Source organism: Ranitomeya imitator, chromosome 2 (genome assembly GCF_032444005.1).
Source record: "Ranitomeya imitator isolate aRanImi1 chromosome 2, aRanImi1.pri, whole genome shotgun sequence".
In the NCBI taxonomy this organism is placed as follows: Eukaryota; Metazoa; Chordata; class Amphibia; order Anura; family Dendrobatidae; genus Ranitomeya; species Ranitomeya imitator.
Window position 1 is genome coordinate 731592932 of NC_091283.1, and position 26329 is coordinate 731619260.

Genomic DNA, 26329 nt, shown 5'->3' on the forward strand with positions numbered 1-26329 from the left:
CTAGTCATGTTTGGTGTCTATGAACTCGTAATGACCTGGAGAATCATAATGGCAGGTCATTTTTAGCATTTAGTGAACCTAGCAAAAAAGCCAAACAAAAAACCAATGTGGGATTGCACTTTTTTTGCAATTTCACCGCACTTGGAATTTTTTTCCCGTTTTCTAGTACACGACATGCTAAAACCAATGATGTCGTTCAAAAGTACAACTCGTCCCGCAAAAAATAAGCCCTCACATGGCCAAATTGACGGAAAAATAAAAAAGTTATGGCTCTGGGAAGGAGGGGAGCGAAAAACGAACACGGAAAAACGAAAAATCCCCTGGTCATGAAGGGGTTAATATCAGACTTGCACATAAATCTGGGTTTATCATCAAATTTTGCAAGTTCACTTCAAAGTAGTCCTTCAATTTGCACAGTTCTCTTCACCTTTTTTAACTCCCAGGCTGAACTTTCCCTCGCAGTCCTGCAGAAACTAGGCACACTGCTCTCTGGTTGTTTGCTTTTAATCAATCTGGCTTAGCTCCACCTGAAGCGTCTGGTCAGGTCTGGAGTATGGAGTGACCCACAACACACGCTCTTCAGTCACTAATGAATTCTGGACTCAAACTTCATCCAAACAAGCTACCTCAGTGACATATCATCACTGATCGTCACATTCTTCCAGGACTTACATCACAGAGGTTAGGCTCCTTTCACATTGTGCTTTTGTCCACATCTGTTAGTCCTGTCCTAACCTCGCAGCAAAACTTGATTCAGGTCTATGCGCTGACAGAGCCATTGACTATAATGGTACAGACAGAGTCAAACGTGTGCTCTAATGTGCATCATTTTCGGACATATATGCCTACTGGACGCAGACACCCAGACATTTTGCTTTTTACAGAACCAGCAAAAGCTATGAGATTTCAGAAATCTCATTTAGAATTGAGAGTCCTCAGTGGTTGATACCTTTTAATGGCTAACTGAAAAGATGGTAACAAATTGCAAGCTTTCGAGACTACACAGGTCTCTTCATCAGGAAAAGACTAAAAGAAATTCTGGAGAATCACATATTTATGCACAACATAGCACAGAAAAAACACAGAAAAAAACATGGATAAGACAGGTGACATGAAGCAGAATTACCAAGGAATTTGCCCCTCAGACCATATGGGGTCATCACAACAGAGCCAGACCCCAATCAGAGGACAATAAAACATTCCTTATCTAAGAACTGGTCCAATATTTATGGACACAACTGTTTATCACTTATTGTAATTCTGCTTCATGTCACCTGTCTTATCCATGGTTTTTTCTGTTTGTTTGTTTTTTTGTGATACGTTGTGCATAAATATGTGATTCCAGAATTTCTTTTAGTCTTTTCCTGATGAAGAGACCTGTGTACTCTAGAAAGCTTGCAATTTGTTACCATCTTTTCAGCTAGCCATTAAAAGGTATCAACCACTGAGGACTCTCAATTCTAAATATTTTTCTATCCACTGGCTAACACGGTACCAAGATATATATCTTTCCTGTATCAAAAATCCCATTCACATACGTTTTTTTTTTTTTTTTTTCCTGACTGAATTGGAAAATTGCTGTGTTTTTTAAAACTGCAGCATGTCGCTTTCAGCATTTTTTTCACCCATAGAAAGCAATGAGTAAGTGCAAAAAATGCAGGTATCAGGTTTTGCTGCATTTTTAGGGAAAAACCTAAGGAAATTGCATCATGTTTTTTTTGGTGCACTACTAAACCTTATCAGCATGCACAAGAAACAATAAAAACGCAGCAAATAGGCAGCAGAAAATGCAGCAAAACCTGCTTTTTTGGCAACAGCTTCTTTACTGCAGAGAGAGCAGGTTTTGCCTGCGGGGGGGAAAAAAAGAATCAGCAAAAAGGCAATGTGCGAACATAACTTAACAAGAAACTAATTCTTTCTTCATCCCATTTTGAAGGTTTAACCCGCATAGGCGGAGCTACAATTATTGTGAGATTCTTAGATCATATTTTACTCTTGCAGCTATAAGCTTTATTGGTAAAAACCAACACACCTTACAGATCATGCTCACATTTGTAACATCCCACAGACCATAACCAAGTTTTGTTTACTATGCATGGCTCTCGACTATATATACATCCATCCATCCATCTCTGGTAAAAATTAAGAGACTATCACATCAAAACCCTGTCATGAGCAGCCCAATCTCCAATCTGAACCTCATTGAAAACCTCTGGAATGTAGAAGAACTGCTTAAATATTTGCGCCAGAAGCAGTGTGAAAGACTGGTGGAAAGCATGCCAAGACGCATGAAAGCTGTGATTAAAAATCATGGTTATTCCACAAAATATTGATTTCTGAACTCTTCTTGAGTTAAAACATTAGTATTGTTGTTCCTAAATAATTATGAACTTATTTTCTTTGCATTAATTGAGGTCTGAAAGCGCTGTTTTTTTTTGTTTGTTTGTTTTTTTTTAATTTTTTTTAAATTTTGACCATTTCTCCTTTTCAGAAAAAAAATATTTGCTTGGAAATTCGGAGACATGTTGTCAGAAGTTTGTAGATTAAAAAAACAATTTACATTGTACTCAATAACATACCTATAAAGAGAAAAATCAGACAAATTGAACATTTTGCAGTGGTCTTTTTCTGCCAGAGCTGTATATACCGTATGCTACGGGGTAGGTCATGGAGTTGATTCACTATAATGTCACACATTTGTGCTTTCATTGTCAATTAGTGCTTTGATACGCACTGTATATGCCTCTGTATGTTTGCACATTTGCACGGCACTTTATGTGATTTATGCTGACCTAGTGACCTGTATACTACTGTGCACTTTTTGGCCATGTTCACACTTTGCGGTTTTTACCGCGGAACCGCGGCGTTTTTGCCGCTGCAGGTCCGCTGCAGTTTCCATTGCATTTACAGTAACATGTAAACCCTATGGAAACCGCAAACCGCTGTGCACATGCTACGGGAAAAACCGCACGGGAACGCAACGGTTTACAACCCGCAGCATGTCACTTCTTTGTGCAGAATTGCAGCGATTCTGCACCCATTGGAATACATTGATCCGCTTACTTCCCGCATGGGGCTGTGCCCACCATGCGGGAAGTAAGCGGATAATGTGCGGGTGGTACCCGAGGTGGAGGAGAGGAGACTGCCCTCCAGGCCCCGGGAACTATATTTGTGTAAAAAAAAAAAAGAATTAAAATAAAAAATAATGACATACTCACCTCTGAAGTCTCAGCGCTGCACGCGGCCGTCCGGTCTCAGGTTTGCTATGCGACCAGGACCTGCGTTACGTCGCGGTCACATGACCGTGACATCACGAAGGTCCTTCTCGCACAGCATCTTTGGAACCGGACCGCCGCCTGCAGCGCCGAGGAGATCGGGACGTCAGAGGGTGAGTATATCATTATTTTTATTATTTTTAACATTACTATTGATGCTGCATATTGCTGCATATTAACAACACAGAACCAATGAAGGAACAAGGAGCGAAAATCTAAAATAAATCAAGTTTATTAAATGTATATATAAAAACATCAGAATATTCAACAAGTGTTTTTCAGTGCCTCAAGTCAAAACTAGAAATAGACAGCAGCATTGACACACAAAATTTATCCTAAGATACCTCAAAACCACTCTCTCTCTATAGGATGCAAAAAAGTGCATGTGCCATATCAAATGGATATAATCCTACTGTTCACAACACACTGAGTCCCATATTGGTTATTTCCCATACCAAGAGGGCATACAGATAGACTATCCCCATCTCTTATCTATCGCATAAAGCTGTCACCAAAATTTTTTTGGGAGTGCAGATCTGCTTGAGAATAGCTAGATCTGCGTGTCCACCCTACTGTCTCAGCCCGACGCTGCGTTTCGCCGATCCTTCTTCTGGAACACGCCCCCGGAAGAAGGATCGGCGAAACGCAGCGTCGGGGTGAGACAGTAGGGTGGACACGCAGATCCAGGTATTCTCAAGCTGATATGCACTCCCAAAAAAATTTTGGTGTCAGCTTTATGCGATAGATAAGAGATGGGGATAGTCTATCTGTATGCCCTCTTGGTATGGGAAATAACCAATATGGGACTCTGTGTGTTGTGAACAATAGGATTATATCCATTTGATATGGCACATGCACTTTTTTGCATCCTATAGAGAGAGAGTGGTTTTGAGGTATCTTAGGATCAATTTTTTGTGTCAATGCTGCTGTCTTTTTCTAGTTTTGACTTGAGGCACTGAAAAACACTTGTTGAATATTTTGATGTTTTTATATATATTTAATAAACTTGATTTATTTTAGATTTTCGCTCCTTGTTCCTTCATTGGTTCTGTGTTGTTAAGATGTATACGGAGTGTGACCCATAGAAATTTAGGGTTAGTGGTAAGGACTAACATGTATATGATATTGCTGCATATGCAGCATCAATAGTAGGAGTAAATCCCACAGCGGAACCCGCAACACAAACCACGATAAATCTGCAGGGATAACCGCAGAGGGTTTGCCCTGCAGATTTATCAAATCCGCTGCGGGAAAACCCGCGGGAGAACCCGCAGCCCCCTTTCTAGGTGTGAATATAGCCTTAGTATTTCACATATTGAAGGGCAATGTACCCTTTTTTTTACTAATGTTGTTAAATATTTCTAATTATGCACATGCTTTAAATATTCAATCCTGTGCACTTTGTTCACTGCTTGAAAAAGGTTCGCTACACTGAACAGAAAAGTCGCCATCATTTGCTAAATAAAATACCTCCTTATTCACAGACAGTGGTGTACTGCTTCCATTTTTGGACTAATATATATATATATATATATATATATATATATATAATTGAGACTGGAAAAGCGCACACTCTCGCTATGCTAGTCTTGATGGAATAGAAGAGGTGCCAAATGAATTAAAAAGCGCTGGCCACAGAAGGAATTAGGCACCTCAGTGGTGTGCGCCGTGCCAAAGAGGCTTTTCCAGTTGGGAAATAGTATAGCATTTTTGGTGTCAAAAACACAACCACTTTCATGTATCGGATGGGCAGATGTGACTAGGCCTTGCACCACACCACCTCCACCCCAGATTGGCCCATTTCAGCAGAGTTTATCCAAAGTGGCATGAAATATCAAAAGTCATACTTTTTTTGCACAACTCTGCGTTGCACAAAAAAGTGCGACTTTTCAAAGTTTTTACACCACCTTTTGAGGACTAAAAACTTTGATGAATCAGCCCTATTGTACTTTATGTTAGTGGAAAATTTACAATATGTTTTGTTTTTTTCAAATTGAATTTTGATAAAAATATTGAAAAATTTGCGATTTTTAAGGTTGAATAGTTCACAACTTTATCTGAAGGTCATACCACATAGACTAGATAATATTTTTTTCTCCATAAGTCTACTTTGTCAGAAATCAGCATACATTTTCAAACATTCTTTCATGTTGTTTGTTTTAGAAGGATTAAAAAAAGGCTATGTTAACATGTTGCATTTTTGCAGCATTTTTATGCATTTTTCATGCAAATTAAAAGTTGCTTTTCACAGTACCAGCAAAGCTATGAGATTTCAGCATTCACACACACTATTGCTTTTTTTCCTGCTTTTTTTTTCCTGACTGAACTGGAAAACTGTGAAGCCCACCACATACGACAGATTCAAGGGTTCGAACCCAGACGCATGACAGACCTACTCAGTTTTTAAGTGAATTTGAGAAACCTATATATTGGGAAAACCCCAAAAGTGAAACCATTTAAAAAAAACTGCACCCCTCTGGCTTTCATAAACTTAGGCTGGGATCACACATGAAAGAAACACGGCCGAGTCTCGCATGTTAATACCCGGCTATGCCGCCTGCACACCGGAGCAGAGCGAGCGGCTCCATGTATTGCTATGGGGCCGCATGTTATGCTCCGGAATGCAGGTGGAACGCCAGCAAGGGCCGTGGGGCACTAGGTACCGGGTCCGATCTTAAACGGGATGTCACGGTGGCTGCGACCCGGTCCATGGCCCTGGGTGCCCATTAAAGGGGGAAGGTTGTTTAAGGGGTATTGTGAATAAAGTCTATTGTTCGTGATGCCACCTGTGATGTTCGGTCAGTGGGGACCAACGCTGCTAAAGGTGGTCCTCTGTGGTGATGGTATGCAGCAAGATGTTGACACTTCCCACAGGTGAAGCGGGGTCCCCAGGGCTTCCCAAGTGTAGGGCACCGATGGTGTGGTGGATGGTATGGCAAAGAACGAGGACACAGGTTTGCAGTCTTTACCTGGTTTACTGATGATAGCAGTCCTCAGTCCAGGGTACCAAATGCAGGGTAACTGTGGTCCGGCCGGCTTGGAGGCAATAGGGGATCCCTCTCCCAGGTGAGGTCCGTAAACCTTTCATACTAGCGCTACTTTAGTTGGTGAGGTCCCTGCCACTTGAAGCTTGGTTGCAAACTCCCTTCTCTCCTGTCCTAAGACAGATGTCTGTACGATAGGCAGTGCGAGCCTGTTTATAGGGTCTCTATCATGACCCGGGCTCTCGGGTTACTGCTTCACCTCAGACTTGATGCGGGCAATTTACATACAGTCCTATGCCCTCCGGTTCTGTCGCGTGTCCTGGAGAACAACACGACCTCGGGCTCCCGGTACCCGGTTTCTGCACTCTGGCTCCTAGGGTGTCCTTCCGCTGTTCCCCTCTTGAGCCTCTTCCTCCTCTGTGCTTCTTTCCTCTAAGCTCCACCACTATTCAACTCCTTCAAGTTCTCACTCTTTCCAGGGGCCACAGCTCCTACGTGGCGGTGCATCCCCTCTGTCTCTTCCAGACATCCTTCTCCTCACTCCTCTATTACTCTCTACAACTGGCTGACTCCTCCTTCAGACCAGGATACATGAAGTCTAAGGAAGCTCCCCTGAATCTGGGTCCTGAGCTCCCCCTCCTGGCCTAGATTCAGATATGTTGAATGTGAGTGCCTTATCTGATAGAAAGAATCTCTCTTGCCTCCAAACGTGACATTACCCTCCCCGAAAGGAAGGCAACATCACTGTAACAACCGGTTACCTGGGGTGTTACACAGGCGTCAGGGCTGGGTATTAACATGCAAGACTCGGCAATGTTTCTCGCATGTGTGATCCTGGCCTTAGGCCATATTCAAACCTTCAGTATTGGGTCAGTATTTCACTTCATTATTTGTAAGCCAAAAACAGGAGTGGAACAAGCACGTGCACCACTTCTGCTTTTATCACCCACTACTAGCTTTAGCTTACAAATGGTAAAGGAAAACACTGAACGTCTGAACATGACCATACAATGTGTTGTGACTTCTGAATCGCTCAGCAAACACTGTGAATGATGTAGATAGCAGATGAAGATGGTGGCTGGTAGTAGGAGACTAAGGGCTCTTTTCCATTTGTGAGAATCACGTCTGTGTCTCGCATGTGAAAACCATGCTCTGGCACCGGCACTTTGGAGCGGAACGTGCAGCTCCATGTGTTGCTATGCGGCCGCACGCTCCGCTCTGGAGTGCCGGCGCCAGAGCTTGGTTTTCACATGCGAGACACGGACATGTTTCTCGCAAATGGAAAAGAGCCCTAAGTGTAGGGAACTTAGATTAGTAGCACCCCTCCAATGCTGTAATAAAAAAAAAACTGTGGCGTCCGCCTTGAAACAAAAATGAGAACAGAATTCTATCATAATTTGATACATTGTTAAAATGACAGGTTAGAATGAGAAGTTCACACAGCTTTTGTAGATATCAATGCAATAAACCATTTTAAGGCTTTAAGAAAAACATCTAGTCAGTAGTGTTGAGCGATATCGGATATCGCCGATACCGATACTCGATATCAATGCAAGTCAATGGGACACAAATATCAGAAGGTATCCTGGATGGTTCCCAGGGTCTGAAGGAGAGGAAACTCTCCTTCAGGCCCTGGGATCCATATTCATGTAAAAATTAAAGAATAAAAATAAAAAATATGAATATACTCACCCCTCCGAAGGACCCTGGCTGTCACCGCTGCGAGCGTCTGCCTCCGTCCCTAAGAATGCAGTGAGTGAAGGACCTTCGATGATGTCGCGGTCAGGTGACCGCTCACCTGACCGCTCACGTGACCGTGACGTCATCGATGGTCCTTCACTCACTGCACTCTTAGGAACGGAGGCAGACGTTCGCAGCAGTGACAGCCAGGGTCCTTCAGAGGGGTGAGTATATCCATGTTTTTTATTTTTATTCTTTATTTTTTACATGAATATGTATCCCAGGGCCTGAAGGAGAGTCTCCTCTCCTCCAGACCCTTGGAACCATACACACCGCACACGCCGATTCCGATTTCCGATATCACAAAAACATCGGAACTCGGTATCGGAATTCCGATACAGCAAATATCGGCCGATACCCGATAATTGCAGTATCGGAATGCTCAACACTACTAGTCAGTCTTCCAAAAAGATAAATTTAAATAAAAATCAATAGCAGTATGTCTTGAAGTCTGCACTTAAAAGCAGAAGAGAACCTGTAAGGCCTCATTCACATGTCTGTGTTGAAACCTGTATGTGAAAAAATGTTATCAGTGCTTCAGTTTTTACCATCAGATTGTCATACGTATGTTTGTTTTTACCATAAATTTGTCATCAGTGCTTTGACGGTATGGATAAATAAAAAAATAAATTACAAAGCTTCTCATGTCCTTTGCAATGTTATACATGGATATGATGCGCCCACAGGGTCGTGGGGTACTAGGTACCGGGTCCTGCGGTTCACAGGGGGATGTCACGGTGGCGACCTGGTCCATGGCCCTGGGCATCAACATTAAAGGGAAAGGTTTTTAAAGGGAATAAAGTTTGTGTTTGTGACGCCAGCTGTGGTATTCGGTCAGTGGGGACCGACTCTGCTTTAAGGGGTCCACTGGGGTGATGTTATGGCAGCTAGATGGTATAACTTCCCACAGGTGAAGTGTTTCCCCAGGGCTCCCGTTGTGTAGATGGAGGATGGTGAGGAGTGCAGTAAAGAACGAGGACACAAGGTTGCAGTCTCTTTACCTTGGTTTACTGAAGACTTCTGCATCCACAGTCCAGAGCACAAGATCACAGGGCAGGCAGGGTCTGGCTGGCTTGAAGGCAAGTTAGGAGTCCCCTTATCCAGGTGGAAATCAAAAGCCTTCCTTTAGTGCCGTGGTGGTGTAGACCTTTACTGCTTAAATGCTTAAAGCTACACATAGGGTCCTCACAGATGTTATCTCTCTCTGTCCCCCGGGTAGGATAGGACATAACCCATGTGTCTGGTGGCTTGAGGCTGTTTATAGGGACTCTAGCACGCCCCGGCCTCTGAGGGGTGCCACCGTGCCTCCTGGGTGTTAGGTCGGACAGGTAACGTAGAGTTCAGCTGTCTTGCCGATCTCTGATGTAAGTCGTAGAGGGCCTTACAATCCTCAGTGTTCCGGCTACCGGTTTCTGCACCTCAGAAGGAGGCAGCCTGCTCGGGGCTGGTCTCCCCCTGATATCTTCTCCTGTGCTTTGCTTTCCTGCATGCTGTCTGCAATGTATTCGGCATTCTGAATGTCTCTTTCCAGGAACTGCTGCACTGCCGCTACACAGCTCTGTAAAACCTTCCTCTGCCTCAGACTGATCCAGTCTGTTTCCTGGCAAGAACTCACTCACTGGAGCTCTGTCAGGAACTAACTCACTTTCCCTCCAAACTACCAGTTATATATATGTGGGGAGTCACCTAGCAAGTAGGATCAAAAGCTCCCCCTGGTGGCCTGGAGTTTGAATGTGTTGCATGTTTGTGGTACCTGGTTGCAGTTATCCCTTCTTGCCTTCAAGCGTAACATCACTCTCCCCGTGAGGAAAGCAATGCTACTGTGATGACCAGGACCCTGGGGCGCCACAGATGGTTCATGGATGTCATTCATGGACTGTACATGTTTTTCATAGACCCATAGACGTGTACTGGCCCTTTTCATCCGCGCTGCCCAAAAAATGGGCATGTCTCTATGTGTTTTGCGCAAACACACGATCCATGAAAAACAGTGGCAAGAGGGGGGCTGTAATGGGCGCAGCTTGATGGAAGCCCCCACATGACTGCGTTGCCGAGAGGAGGGGTTGTAGTTTGAATATAAACAGGGATCGTCACGGGATTGGTGGGAATTTTGTATGGGTGGGCGTTTTTAGTGGGACAAGGAGGCGGGGGCTGGAATAGTGCGGGAAGAATCACTTGGGCGGTGACTACAGAGGAGAGAAGCCCACCCACCCTCCCTTTTTTCGTATCAGTTTGAGTATACTGCTATGGGTGGGGGGTAGTCTGGGTGTGGGTTTTTTCGGTTTAGTCAGGTCGATTTTGAACGGGAGTTTTTGTTAACATTGTCACAGTGGCAGGTTGGCGGGGGGTGGGGTTCTTGGAGTTGGTGATGACGTTTTATGGGGTTATCTGGCTTTTGTTTACGGGCTCTGGACGGGGAGTTTACCTCGGGAGCTTTGGGGTTTTGGTTTGCCCGAAATGGGTTACATGGTGCCCTCGAGCTGGTGGTCACGGCTGAGGGTAAAGAAAGTGTTTGGTTTTCAAGATTGGTGGTGGCTTTCTGCCTATTTTTGAGCCAGATTTCTTAGCTCCAAGAACCCTCCCCTCAAGGTTTTTTTTACATATGGTATACATGTTATTATTCATGTTATTGTTTGTTTAATAAAATGGCCGCTGTGGCCAAATTATCCAAAAGAAATTTATGTGTTGTGTCTTGATTTTAATGTTTGGCAGGAGGAGTGGTGAATGGTGCCTGGGGTATTGGGTCGTTAGAAAGATGGGGTACGGAGAAGACCCAGTCTTGGCGATATGCGGTCATGTGAAAAGCACCATAGATTATAATGGGTACTGGGTGTTGTATACGTGAAAAAAACAGATAGAACACGTGCATGGAATACAGACATCTAAATTAGGCCTAAGGCTGTGGGCCCACTATGAGGTTTTGCTGCCTCAAAAACACAGCATCTTACAGTTCTAGCACAGTGGTTGGGATTTATTGAGATCTCATGTCCACTGGTCTTTTTCTTTTATTGACCAGCGGTGCATGTTTCACATCACTAACATGTCAATTTCTCATGCAAGTATCAGTTTCCCATTGAAATGCATCAAAAACGCATGTGATCTGCACATGACTACATGAATAAAGTTTTATCAAAGCCATATACCAGAAAGTATCAAAAGCAAAGCAGCTTTATTTAAAATATGGCATGCCAACAAGACAAAAACTGCAGCATCAAAAACGCGATAAAGACACGTAAAAAAAAGCAAGTAATGCAAATTTACTCAATAGGTTCAGAAATGTTGCAGAAAATCGTCAAAATAAAACATTCACCAAAAGCTCATTGTGGGAACATAGCCTTAGGGTATGAGAACATGGAGTTATTTGAGGAGTCTTTTACAGCAGGGTTTATTCCAAAACAACCTAAAAAATACTTAAAATGCTTTAAAGGCTCATACTAGTGACTTTTAATGATAAATGACTTGTTCATATATTGAGGCCCCGATTCAATGAGGTGCCAGAATTCTGTCACAAAATACCTTAATAAGTTTAAATATTTTTGCGCAACTGAGAAATTGAACAAAAATTTTGTGACTTTTGGCATTTACACACCAGTCTGTCAGCTACGCCAACATGGGCAAGACATGGCCTGGCTACATCTGCCCAACAAATTCATGAAGTTATGCCACTTTAGTAACTTACTTTAGAAACATATTGGTCGTAATGGTAAGTTACTAAGGGTAAAAAACACATGGAAAATGCCACAAAGAAGGAACGTTTCCTAAAGTGCTGTTTTCTTGAAAAACTTGTGGCTTTTGACTGTCTCAAAAAACCTGTCTGCAGGCTATAAGTAAATGCTGTGGGTAGAACGATGCGTAATTGTGCAGCGTCCAGATGTTACAGTATAGTGGATAGGATTTCAAGAAATACCACGTCCACTATGTGTCCACAGATCCTCGCAGCTCACCTGAGGAGACTGATATGTGTTGCGTCTCTCCAGACTGCAGCACGCCAATTTCCTCATGAATCCGCATGGTTTAGTGATCACTAGTGTTGAGCGATACCGTCCGATACTTGAAAGTATCGGTATCGGATAGTATCGGCCGATACCCGAAAAATATCGGATATCGCCGATACCGATATCCGATACCAATACAAGTCAATGGGACATCAAGTATCGGAAGGTATTCTCATGGTTCCCAGGGTCTGAAGGAGAGGAAACTCTCCTTCAGACCCTGGGAACCATAGGGATGTGTAAAATAAAGAATTAAAATAAAAAATATTGATATGCTCACCTCTCCGGCGGCCCCTGGACTTCACGCTGCTAACCGGGAGGCTTCTTTGTTTAAAAAGCGCGCCTTTCGGACCTGTGAATGACGTCCCGGCTTCTGATTGGTCGCGTGCCGCCCATGTGACCGGCACGCGACCAATCAGAGGCCGCGACGTCATTCGCAGGTCCTCCATTCCTAGCATTAGCAGTTTTGTGAATGAGAATGACGTCGCGGCTTCTGATTGGCCGCGTGCCGCCCATGTGACCGGCATGCGGCCAATCAGAAGCCGCGACGTCATTCTCATTCACAAAACTGCTAATGCTAGGAATGGAGGACCTGCGAATGACGTCGCGGCCTCTGATTGGTCGCGTGCCGGTCACATGGGCGGCACGCGACCAATCAGAAGCCGGGACGTCATTCACAGGTCCGAAAGGCGCGCTTTTTAAACAAAGAAGCCTCCCGATTAGCAGCGTGAAGTCCAGGGGCCGCCGGAGAGGTGAGCATATCAATATTTTTTATTTTAATTCTTTATTTTACACATCCCTATTAATTAGATACCGATACCCGATATCACAAAAATATCGGATCTCGGTATCGGAATTCCGATGCCGCAAGTATCGGCCGATACCCGATACTTGCGGTATCGGAATGCTCAACACTAGTGATCACATGTGGATTCACCTGCGTTCAATAGCTGGCAGTGCTTTGGACGCAGCGAACATGTGCTGAGTCCAAAGCACTGCCACTTCTGAATCGTCTGCACGTACCCTAAAACTTATATGTGCTGCAAAACCATGGTGAGACAAGACAGGGGACAGAGCCATCATCGGCACGCCAGAATAGCTCACTGCATGGATTCTTGTGGGCAATCCACCTTCACTTTCTGCAGCCTGGAACAGTACACATTGCTGTGCCTTCAGACAATGCACCATGAGGATCTGCATGAAGAACACAAACAGACATTGATTTTCTTTCTAAATTGATTTTATTGACCTCCTGAAATTACAGTCATCCTGCTGTTGTGTGACACGTTGAGTCCACAGCTCTGGTAATTAGTACGGTTTCTGGGAAAATAGCTGTAATAGACGCCTGCTGCTGTCAGAAACCAGCGCTAATATCCTCAGTATCCTTCAATTTCTTACACATCTCAGAGTTTGCATTATGAAAGGGAAAATCTCGCCCCCACAGAGTAGACGTTCTTCCTTTCCTTACAGTATGTGTTATGTTGCTAGCTGGAAATGTTTCTGTACTCATATAAGTTTCTCTGCAAAGAAAATAAAAAGTGTCAGTTCATTTGAATCTGGATAATTACATTTTTTGTTTTGATTCTGGTTACTCAATCATGACACGTCTATACACACACACTGCTTAAAGGGGTTGTCTGCAGTCACTATTTGAATCCTCTCATCGCACGCACTGCACCCAGTGAGCATTCTCTGGTGGTGGTGAGTGGCACCGCAGGTAAGGGGTACTCGGTACTGGGTCCTACTGCTTCACATGGGAATGTCACGGTGGCTGCGACCCGGTCCGTGGCCCAGGGCGCCCATGTAAAAGGGGAAAAGTCTTTAAAGGGATAGAGTTTATGTTTGTGATGCCACCTGTGGTATTCGGTCAGGGTGACCGACGCTGCTTTAAGGGGTCCACTGGGGTAATGTTATGGCATCTAGATGGTATACCTTCCCACAGGTGAAGTATATCCCCAGGGCTTCCCGGTGTGTAGATGGTGAATGGCGCAGTGAAGAACGAGGACACAAGGTTGCCGTCTCTTTACCTTTACTGAAGACTTCAGCATCCACAGTCCAGAGCACCAGATCACAGGGCAGGCAGAGTCCAGTCGGTTTGGAGGCAAGTCCAGAGTCCCCTTGTCCAGGTGGAAATCAGTAGCCTTCCCTTGCGCTGCAATGGTGTAGTCCCTTACTGCCTATGGCTTCATATAAGGGTCTCACAGATGCGATGATTCGCTCTCTCTGTCCCCCCATATAGGATAGGACAAAACCCGTATGACTCGTGACCTGTTTATAGGGTCTCTTAGGTAACCCGGCTCTGCATGGTGTCACTGTGCCTCCAGGGTGTAGGTGCGGACAGGTAACCTGCAATTAGCTGTCCTGCCGGTCTCTGGAATACGGCGTAGAGGTCCTTAGTCCCTCGGTGTTCCGGCTACTGGGATTCTGTGCCTCAGAAGGAGGCAGCCTGTTCGGGGCTGGTCCCCTTCTGGTATCCTCTCCTTCGCTGCAACTTCCTTCACGCTCACTGCAATACTATTCTGCCTTTCAATGTTTCTTTCTAGGAGCTGCAGCTCTGAGGGCATGCACAGCTCTGTTGACCCTCTGTTCTCCTCAGACTACTGTCTGGCACTTTGTTCTACAGAATTCCTGTCTGGAGCTCTGTCAGGAACTAACTAACTCTCCCTACAGACTACCAGTTATATATATGTGAGGAGTGACCTAATAAGTAGGAGCAGAAGCTCCCCCTGGTGGCGTGGAGTGTGAATGTGTTGCATGTTTGTGATACCTGGATGCAGTTATCCTTCTTTGCCTCCAAACGTAGCATCACTCTCCCCGAGGGCAAAGCAATACCACTGTGACGACCAGGACCCTGGGGTGCCACAGTGGCGCTGGAAGTGTGCGGTCATGAAACTGCAAGTTTGCTTATTTGAATACTTTTGGTCTCATTCCGACTAGATGTGTTCGGCCTCTCTCAATGCATTTGCATTAATTAAGGCTGCACACGACTAGTTGGCATGTGACTGCATATATGCAAATCACATACTTATGGTCATGCACCTGACGCTCCTGACTCTGCAGAATTCTCACAGCTCTCAGTACATGTAGATTGACCGCAGACTTGTAGCCCAAGTCTGGATAACCCCTTTAACATAACATGATAGTTTCACCCCTTTCTGCCATTGGACAGAATAGTACATCCGATGGCAGATCCCCTGCTCTGATGCGGGCTCTGGCGGTGAGCCTGCATCAAAGCCAGGACATGTCAGCTGTTTTAAACAGCTGATCTGTGCCAGCAATAGCGGTGGGTGGAATCATGATCCACCCGCTGCTATTAACTAGTTAAATGCCACTTTTAAATGCTGACAGCGGCATTTAACAAGTGCCCCTGGCCATTGGAATGGAAATGCGTGCACCGCTGACCCCCATCACATGAACGGGAGTCAGCGGTGCGTTGGCATAACAACCAGAGGTCTCCTGAAGGCCTCTATGGTTGTTGATGCCAGATTGTGGTGAGGGCCATAGCAATGCAGGAATTCAGCTACATAGGAGCAATCTGAGCAATGTTTTAAAAAATATGAAAAAAATAAAATAATATATTAAAGTTGAAATCACCCCACTTTCGCCCCATTCAAAACAAAACAAAACAAAAAATCAAACATATACATATTTGGTATCGCCGCATTCAGAATCACCCAATTTGTCAATATAAAAAGGATTAACCTGATCGCTAAATATCATAGAGAGAAAAAAATTCAAAACACCAGAATTACCTTTTTTTGGTCGACGAGACATTGCATTAAAATGCAATAACACGCGATCAAAAGAACGTATCTGCACCAAAGAGGTATCATTAAAAACATCAGGTCAGCATGCAAAAAATAAGCCCTCAACCGACATCCCAAAAAATAGAAACACTACAGGTATAGGAAAATGGCGCAATTTTTTTATTTTTTTTTAGCAAAGTTTGAAATATTTTTTTTCACCAGTTAGATAAAAGATAACCTGCACATCTTTGCTGTCTATGAACTCATAATGACCTGGAGAATCATAATGACTGGTCAGTTTTAGCATTTAGTGAACCTAGCAAAAACGTCAAACAAAAAACAAGTGTGGGATTGCACTTTTTTTGCAATTTCACCATACTTGGATTTTTTTTTCCGTTTTCTAGTACACGACATGGTGAAACCAATGATGTAGTTCTAAAGTACAACTCGTCCTGCAAAAAATAAAATAGTTATGGCTCTGGGAAGGAGGGGAGCAAAAAATGAAAATGTAAAACTGAAAAAAGCTCCAGGGACGTTAAGTGGTTAATCTAATGATGTTCATTCTTCTTATCACATTATCAGAGTTTCTCATTGCAGACCTGTATTATGACATCTCAGCTGATTCACCACCTAACCACAGTGATATATCGTCCTGATGTCCGACATCACTTCATTAACCATTACTATTCTCTCAATAATAATCATCATTCATTATTGGGCAGATAATTGACTAAAAAAAGTATTGTTTATTAAATGTAATACAATTAATGAAATATTCTCTTGTTTTATAGGAAAGATAAGTGTGGTCTCAAGTAAGATTATTGGATATGCATCAGTATGTACCAACATGGTCACTTGCTGGACAGAAAACAAAAAAGCAAGCTACATATGTGACCTTAAGGTTGTCATTATATGCAGCTGCAGGCCTTGACCTGTGCCTCCAGAACCTGCATCTCTGATTCTACCCTGCACAGGTGCACAAAGTTTATTAATTGGACATTGATTTTCAGTCCCTGTTTTTGTTACATTACATTAGTGTTTGTACTCTGTATGGCCGGTTTCACACGTCAGTGGCTCCGGTACGTGAGCCACTGACACACGTAGACACAGTGAAATCAATGCATCTGTTCAGATGTCATTGATTTTTTACGGACCGTGTCTCCGTGTGCCAAACACGGAGACATGTCAGTGTTCGTGGGAGCGCACGGATTACACGGACCCATTAAAGTCAATGGGTCCGTGTAAAACACGTACCGCACACGGACGTTGTCCGTGTGCAGTCCGTGTGCCGTGCAGGAGACAGCGCTACTGTAAGCGCTGTCCCCCCCCACTGGTGCTGAAGCCGCGATTCATATCTTCCCTGCAGCAGCGTTTGCTGTAGAGAAGATATGAATAATCGTGTTTAAAATAAAGGTCCATGTTCTCACCCCCCTCACCCCCCCTGTGCGCCCCCCCGCTGTTATTAAAATACTCACCCGGCTCCCTCGCTGGCTGGCGCTGCTTCCTGTCCTGGCCGCACCTACTACTGTATGAGCGGTCACATGGGGCCGATTTTTCCAGTACCGGAATTATCTGGACGTGTGAGACTGGCCTATGAGAGTCTAATTTGGGCACTATATGGTACACTATAAGGGGACAAGGCAATAGACAGTCCTACAGAAAGCAAAAACAAGAATGAGGCTAGCCTTGGCATAACACTATAAAAAAGAACTATCACACTACGAACCCCCAAAACACTAAGGGTATGGTCACACGTAAAATGATCCACTGCAGATTTTTCCTCAGCGGATTTGATAAATCCGCAGTGCAAAAACACAGCGTTTTTACTGCGGATTTATTGCGGATTTACAGCGGTTTTTGTGCGGTTTCCACTGCGGTTTTACCCCTGCGGTTTTCTATTATGGAGCAGGTGTAAAACCGCTGCGGATTCCGCACAATGAATTGACATGCTGCGGAAATGCGTTCCGCATGGTTTTTCCCACAGCATGTGCACTGTGGATTGCGTTTCCCATAGGTTTACATTGTATTTTAAACTCATGGGAAACCGCTGTGGACCCGCAGCTGCGGAAACGCTGCGGAAACACAGGAAAATCTGCAGCGTGTGAACATAGCCTAAGGCCTCGATTCATCATTGCCTTTTCACCTTCCTTATGTCTAGTTTTGTGTGTTTTGCACATTAGTTAATTATTCTCTGTACACTTTTTCTGAAGTCTGTGTTATATTGTACGTGCTCGCCTGTTTTTTCATTTTGCAGAGTCTAGCAATTCCAGATGCTTTTTGCTGGATTCATCAATTACCACTTTTCTAAAAAGTCGCAAAAATTGTTGCAATAAAAAAACACCCAAAAAGGAAGAACCCCTAAGGCTATGTGCACACGATGCGGATTTGCTGCGGATTCTGACAGGAGATGTAGATTTTGTGCAGAAAATTCTGCACCTCTTTTCCTACGTGTGCACATAGCCTAACACTTTGGACCTAGCTTACGCCATAAGGAAAGAATTAGAATTGCTCATGAAAAATCTGATACTTTCTATCCCAATACCAGACACTGCGTGGATATCTGGCATCCCTATTATACAGCAGTTGGGTTTATGTTTTATATAGTTTCATCCGGTGCTATAGGAGGGAGCGATGTGGAATTCCTCTATGCAGTAACTGTTCTTGTCTGCGGTGATGAAGCAGACTATTGGTAAAGCCGAGCGCTCTCATCTGTGTGTTATCAGCGGTCTAATAGGAGCATGAGTCATATTTTGTCTGAGGAGATATAACTCGCGGTGGCTATTACAGCAGAAAACTGACGGATTCGTAAATAATGCAAAAGATAAAAGTGGCCTTTTTTGCTATGATTTAAGGCATTTATTAAAAATATTATTATTTAATAACTGCTATCTAAGGAGCGCTTGCAAGTCTTAAAGGAACAGATCACATTAAACTGTGGTTCAGGGAAACGTTTTTAAGAGCAGCACCAAAGGCTGAAATTTAAAAAAAAATGTAAAAAAAAACATTGTTTACACTTGGTGTAGGTGCAAATAAAAGCGGACAGATTATTCAGATCACACTCTGATCAGAGTGGAATCACATTATTCTCCATCTTCTCCCAAATTCTCCAAATTTTGAAAATTAGACTGCACTCGAATGTCATCTGAGTGTGTCCTAAGGTTTTCCACAGACCCGTAGACTTGCATTGCCAATTTTGATCCAACGCTCGGACCAAAACTGCATGTCACTTATTTTTGAGACATTTACACAGAAATAATAACATGGGTAAGAGGGCTATCTGTAAAAACCACTGATAGAATTCATCTGATATGATCGGTCGTGTGCATGAGCCCGTAAGCAGCTTTTAAAAAGAAAGATGTATCAACACTCATTTCATGATAATATTTCAGTGTAAACAGACTGACGATCACCTGATGACCGGGTAATATGATCTTTTGTGCAGCTCAAAAGATCATGGTTCTTGGTGGTGCATGGTCCTGCGTAAACAGGTGTCACACGGTCAAGAAAAAGCAGTACAGCAGAAGATCTATGGCCTCATTACTTTAGTATACTAATGAAGTACACTCATCAAAGTTTTTATCATCTCGATGTCTTGCAACCATCATATTATACAGCACTGTGTACTTACAATTGCTCATTTTGCCTTTCTACCCAGCTAATACTCCGGTTTTCTTTTTCTATGATATCACGTGATTAAAAACTAGTTGAACCTTCTAAGCGCCACGTAGAAACAAGAGGTAAATTTTCCCTGCATGAGTCATCACTGTAAGTCCCTGGCAGAGCAGAGGAACAGAGCAGCAGGGAAAGGCCAGGGTCACAATATGAGAAATGAGACGAGTGAGAGGTACAAAAAACAACGAATTGCACACGGACCAATGTTTCTCTACGGGGCAGCTTCCATCAGCCGTATATTTCTCGGCAATATTTTACTGGCTGAGAAAATCGCAGCATGCTGCGATTGTCAGCGTATTCCTCCAAATGCAAGCCTATGGGGGTGAGAAAAGTACGGATTACACATGGACCACACGTGTGATTGCGAGAAATTCGCATCGGTGTCCTATAGAAAAGCCGGTAATTCAGTCAATACTTTTGGCCACAACTGTAGCTGGGCAATATAGTACGTGACTGGGCAATATACTACGTGGGCATGCATATTCTAGAATACCTGATGTGTTAGAATTGGGCCACCATCTAGTCTATATATATAATTGTCTAAGGGGTACTTCCGTCTTCCTGTCTGCAACTTCCGTAACGGAAATCCCGCGTCGCTGATTGGTCTCGCCAGCTGCCTGTCATGGCTGCCGCAACCAATCATCGACAGGCACAGTCCGATTAGTCCCTCCCTACTCCCCTGTAGTCAGTGCCCGGCGCCCGCATACTCCCCTCCAGTCACCGCTCACACAGGGTTAATGCCAGCGGTAACAGAGCGCGTTATGCTGCAGGTAACGCACTCCGTTACCGCTACTATTAATCCTGTGTGTCCCCAAATTTTTACTATTGCTGCTGCCTATGCAGCATCAAGAGTAAAAAGATGTAATGTTAAAAACAAAAAACCTGCTATACTCCCCCTCCGAGGTCCGCCGAGCCGTGCGCGGCCTCTGCCATCTTCTGTTCCCAGAGATGCATTGCGAAATTACCCAGAAGACCGCTAAGTCATCTGGGTAATTTCGCAATGCATCCTGGGAACGGAAGATGGCGGCAGCCTGCGCCAGAGCTTCGCTGGATTGGATCCCGGCAGGTAGATGCTATGTGGGCTGTGTTATGTACTGCATGGGCTGTGCTATATATTACGTGGCCAGTGTTATATACTGCGTGGGCTGTGTAATATACCGCGTGGCTGCTATATACTACCTGGCCAGTGTTATATACTGCGTGGCCTGTATTAACGCATCGGGTATTCTACAATATGTATGTATGTTTGTATATAGCAGCCACATAGTATATAGCACAGGCCACGTCGTATTTGTCTGCTATACACTACATGGCTCCTATATACTACGTGGCCTGTGCTATATACTATGTGGCTGCTATATACAAACATACATACATATTGTAGAATACCCGATGCGTTAATACAGGCCACGCAATATATAACACAGCCCACGCAGTATATAGCAGCCACGCAGTATATAACACAGGCGACGTGTATATACATACATACATATTCTAGAATACCCAATGCGTTAGAATTGGGTCACCATCTAGTATATATATATATGTGTATATATATATATATATATATATATATATATATATATATATATATGTATATATATATATATACTGTGTATATATATATATATATTTATTTATATACTGTGTATATGTGTTCACGAATATTTGAGCCCATGGATCCATTGTATGTCCATTTTGCAAGCTATACGGATGACACACGGATACTTTTTGGAGAAAAAAATCGCATCCTCGCATTGAATATGGATCACTGTTCAGGAACTTTTCTGCTTATCTCTGCCATAAAAAACGGACCGTATTTTTATACGTTAGGTGTGACCCCGGCCTTAGGAGTTGAAGAGGAGGTGGAACTGCCTCCTGTTAGAAAGTTCACTCCTACACCATTCTCGCTGCGGGTGGTGCGTGCACAGATCTCCCAGCGATCTCCAATAAAATGATGCTGGTGGTGGCGCATGCATTACCTGTATGGCATGTTATCCTGTCCTAGCTCGAGGCACATCTGCATCGGAGAGCCCGTAAATTGTATTAATGAGTCAAAATTCACAGAGGTTTCTGCTTCAGCCTCGGCTTTCATACATACATGGAGGAAGGAGGTGTCAATTTCTGTCATAAAGTCAAGGACAAGACCGGCTCTAGGGTTTAACAAAGAAAAATAATTAACATTAATGACAATTGATTTTGTTTATAGCAAAAAGAGATTTCAGAAATGTGAATTCCAGATGAAGGCCACGTACCCGGCCTATGGTGTTTGGCTCGGTGCAGATCTGTTACATGAGCTCTCACTTAATAAGCTCCCCCAATATGCAGCCGTCACATGACCTAGTCTGTTTCTACCCCCAGAAGTAGAGAGTTGGGGCGCGCTCCCGTGCGAAATCTACTGTGGAAAATACTGTTTCCTAGCACAAAAGGAGAATTGTTTCCGCACATTTCTCCCTTTGCATTTCAAATCCACAATGCTGATCAATTTTTATCTAAGGATTTTGGCAGCAACGTATAAATGAGATTATGAGGAATGTCATGCACTAATCTGCTGCTGAAAACCTACCACATATTTGCCCTATTGGACCATACCCAAAAAGTTCATGCATATCGTGCATTTCCACTGTGGACTTGCAGTCACAGAAATGCTACAGCAAAATATAGATTTATTGTGAAAATGGTGCAGCTAAACAGGACTTTTCATGAAAGAATAAAACTTACTATTTTTTTATTACACCTTTCTGTTGCGGAGACATTAGCAATTCAAGTATTTGGCACATAATGAGTTGATTTTCTAAATCCAAGTGGGTGTTTAGAGATGTTTCCCTGGGGGGCGTGTTCTTCATCTACCTGTATGATGTTAACCAATCCTAAGCAGGCAGCAACATTCAAAGGAAAGAAGAACACGCCCCCACCATGGCTTTCTCAGTGTGTGAGATGTAGGACAGCTCTGATCTCCTGGTCTAACCTCCTGCATGAGTCGGTTTGGTGGGAGGGGCAGTGCAGCTGAATTTAAAGGGCATGAAGGAGGTTAGACCAGGAGATCAGAGCTGTATTATTACATCTCACTCGCTGAGAATCCTGCTCTAAGCGATGATGATGTAAGAAAGCAGCCACGTTTTCCTAATCTTGTGCCATTCCTTCTATTCCACTGAAAGGGAATCTGTCAGCAGGATTTCACACCACAAATCATTTATTCCTTTCAAAAACAAGTCCAGCAATAGCTATATGGTCAGTCCATTCCTCCTTAATCAAAAATAAGTGTTTCTATTGGCATGCAAATGTGGTTGTAGATCTGAAACCTCTGTCACTCCGGCTCTATTCCCAGCCCAGCGCCGCTTCCTCCTGGTTGACTGACTGCCTCTACCCCGTGTGACAAAAGTGAGATATTGGTGTATAGCTATAAGGAATTGCTGGACTTGTCTTTGAAAGCACTACATGCCATATTAACAGTTTCAGGAACGAAATCCTGCTGATGTAAGTAAATACATGTGTGCATGATGTGAAGTATAGCGTGATACTGGTAAATTCAGATCAGTCTTATTTTTAATAACTTTTTGTTGGTCAGAAAGTGCCAAGCTGAGAACATTTCATCTGATCCCCTGCCTTTAGTTCTAGCACTCATCTTTAGTTTCTCTCAGCCTGTCAACATTATCCTATAACTGCCTTTTGCAATGATATATATATTACAAAGATTTGACACATTATTTAATAAGATAAAACATCACGCGGCGACTGGTGAGTTAATGGGTTCACTTTCAAGTTTAAATCTCACCAAGATCATCTAGAGCAGCATGTTAATTTACAGCTCCCATCAATTTAATTCAGAGCCTTAACAGGAAAACTTCCACGGATGCAGCAATGGTGCCCCCTTGTGGGAAAAAAAGAAAATAGAAATGCCTTGGTGGAATTCGCTTCAATAAGCAAACCAGTGTGTTCTACCTTTCGGGATTTTTCTTATGCAGGTTTCTCCTTCTCGCCCTTACAATTAGCAAAGCATCTAAGCAGCCCAGCACTTGGGATGGACTTAAGTTTCTGTCCTAACCCTATATTTTAATACATGGGCTAAGGCAGAGTATCTGTCGGACTCTTCTTCAGCTGCAAAATAGGAAAGTCACTAATGTCTCCTTACAGAAAGGAATAAGGTTTGCTCAACCAAGTTTCTGATTCTTTTGGGCCATTTAGCGACTGCTTTGTCAATTGTTCCACCTGTGTAGAAATCGCAGTCTGACTTTTCCATGAATGTAAGAAGGGTATGGACAATCCTACTGTTCCTGGAGATAAGCTGACCACAAACCCCAGGTATCCCATGAAATATGGGGAGAAGCCGGGCAGCAAGATTTTTATTTCTCTGCAACGCCACCGCAGGAAAAATTATAGTACAGCATGTGTAATGTCAGAATGTACTCGACCCTATAGAAAGAGATATACTCTTAGTGGCCGGTGTCTCCTTTATCGGACACTGTTACCCTTATAAGCAAATCTATAAAACATAGGGCAAACAATGATGACATAAATCATACTTGGTATTGATGTTGCTTTTTGACTCCTGCTCCCATATGCTGATATCAGTATTGTATGAGATATCCAGTCCAAGCGCACCCTGATACTGGACAATGGCCTGGAGCCCAGATTGCAGAGGTAACCACTGGAAAATAGAGTAAAAAAACAGATTATATATAGACTAGATTGTGGCCCGATTCTAACGCATCGGGTATTCTAGAATATGCATGTCCCCGTAGTATATGGACAATGCTGATTCCAGAATTCGCGGCAGACTGTGCCCGTCGCTGATTGGTCGAGGCAACCTTTATGACATCATCGTCGCCATGGCAACCATTATGACATCATCGTCGCTGTGCCCGTTGCTGATTGGTCGAGGCCTGGCGGCCTCGACCAATCAGAGGCGCGGGATTTCTACGTCGATGCTGTGCCGGTCTCTGATTGGTCGAGGCCTGGCGGCCTCGACCAATCAGAGAGCCGGGATTTCCAGGACAGACAGACAGACAGACAGACAGACAGACAGACGGAAAAACCCTTAGACAATTATATATATAGATGTATTATACAGGATATCTACAGACAGATAATTCTGAGTTTTTAAAACAGAGATGCAGGGACGTAAAAACAATCCACTGTGCCACAATGACTTGTTCTGGGCTACATATAGGATTCCTTCTTAGTAATTGTAGGCGGTTTCCAGGCTTAAGATATCGGTGGGTTCACTTTAATAGGAGCGGAGTTTACATATTCGGCTACGTTCACCGTTTATATTCAACCGTCGCAAAAGTTGAAAACAGCTGAATGCTGGGAGTGCCATGGATTGAACCATTCATTCCTTCCTGTTCTGATATTGATGACCTATGCGAGCACGGTGGCTCTGTGGTTAGCATTGCAACCTTGCAGCGCTGGGGTTCTGGGTCCAAATCCCACCACAGACAACATCTGTAAGAAGTATGTCCTCTCCATGTTTATGGGGGTTTCCTCTGGGTATTTGGTTTCCTGCCACACTCCAAAGATCTACAGAAAGGGAATGTAGATCGTAAACCCCAGTGGGGACAGTGGTGACATCCGTAAAGATTTGTGGAGTTAATGGCGCCATATAAGAGCGTAAATTAAATAAATAAATAAATATTTGATTATGATTTATGATGATGGGTCATCAATATCCCAAGCGTGGAAAACCTTAAATGATAAATCAACAGGGTACATTCAATTAAACGCTGGCCCATTGGACACAATTAAGCCTATTTCTGCCACCTCTGAAGAAGGACTAATCTCTTCAAAGGGTAAGTGAGAGGCTATTGCTGCAGAAAAATACAGAATATAGTTTAACTGCAAATTAGTTCGAATTTAGAGTTTTTTCGTACGCAAACTGGTGTGGTTTTAGGCTGAAGCAGGAGACGAAGAAAGCAAATGTTCCAAGACGCGTCTTTCTAAACGCCCATTTGCATGGGGAGATTCTTCCTAACATAAATTGTAAGAAAATCGTTCCACCAAAATGCAAATGCAAAGAAAGAAGTTGATGGAGCTATTGAACAGAAAACATTATGTAAAGATAATCCAATCTGGTAATAGATAATAAGCAGAATAAACAGTAAGTGATAATGTGCACATGGACCATGTGGTCTGTATTGTAGCGCTGTAAACACTCGAAAAAGCATGAAAGAACTGTATTCACTAGGAAAATCAATGTCTCTAGAGAAAACTTTTTTTCCACACCTGCCATATTACAAATTTCTCTCTGTATGAAATTTAGGCCATGTGTTGGTAGAATATTGGCATATAGTAGAGGAATCCATGGGCAGGACACAAAAGCTGGAGGATTCTTTACAAATGGTCAGCCCCAAGAGCGCATGGAAATCAGAATGAAATAAGACTGTCTGCTTAGGTACGTCAGATTATCCCCCAGTATGTTAGATCACTGTTGGTTTTCACTAACTTGACCCCCAAACAAAGAAGGCATGTGACCATAAGAGTCAAGTCCCTGGCACATACAAACACAAATAAGAAGACAAAGACAATGACATCCTACAACTTGCAGAAGCAGGGTAACATTTGATTGTTTATACTAACATTGATTAACCTTAGATCTGAGACCAACGTGTAACATTTGAACTTCAGTCATTGACTAGATTCACCTTTGGCCACAGGGCCTGCAGATATAGGAAATTGGTTGTGCTTGTTGGTTGACCATGATAATTTTGTGAAGCCCACCTACTACTTCGAAAAGTATGTCAGACGGAGCAAAGGTCTCAATTTTCAAACAAATAATCATTTTCAAATGTGTACAACATTTGGACACCAGAAAACTATCATGAGTGTGATAAATAAATAAAAAATGTTAGGACATCAAAGCTTTTTTGCAAAATTATTTCATGTCAATGACGCATTCAAGCTATAAACAAAAAGATTGCAAA

At 43.3% G+C, this 26329-nt stretch overlaps 1 protein-coding gene across 1 annotated transcript in view; it reads right to left on the minus strand.

The window, feature by feature from the left end:
* Window positions 1-13213: 13213 nt before the first annotated feature.
* LOC138665590 (microsomal triglyceride transfer protein-like) overlaps window positions 13214-26329 on the minus strand; it is a 162694-nt gene continuing 149578 nt past the window's right edge. Inside the window, exons 16-18 of the mRNA XM_069753202.1 lie at window positions 23933-24057; window positions 21392-21562; window positions 13214-13511 (exon numbers count right to left, since the gene is read on the minus strand). Coding sequence (XP_069609303.1) covers window positions 13346-13511; window positions 21392-21562; window positions 23933-24057 — 462 coding nt within the window. The 3' untranslated portion in view covers window positions 13214-13345. The remainder of the gene's footprint in view (window positions 13512-21391; window positions 21563-23932; window positions 24058-26329) is intronic.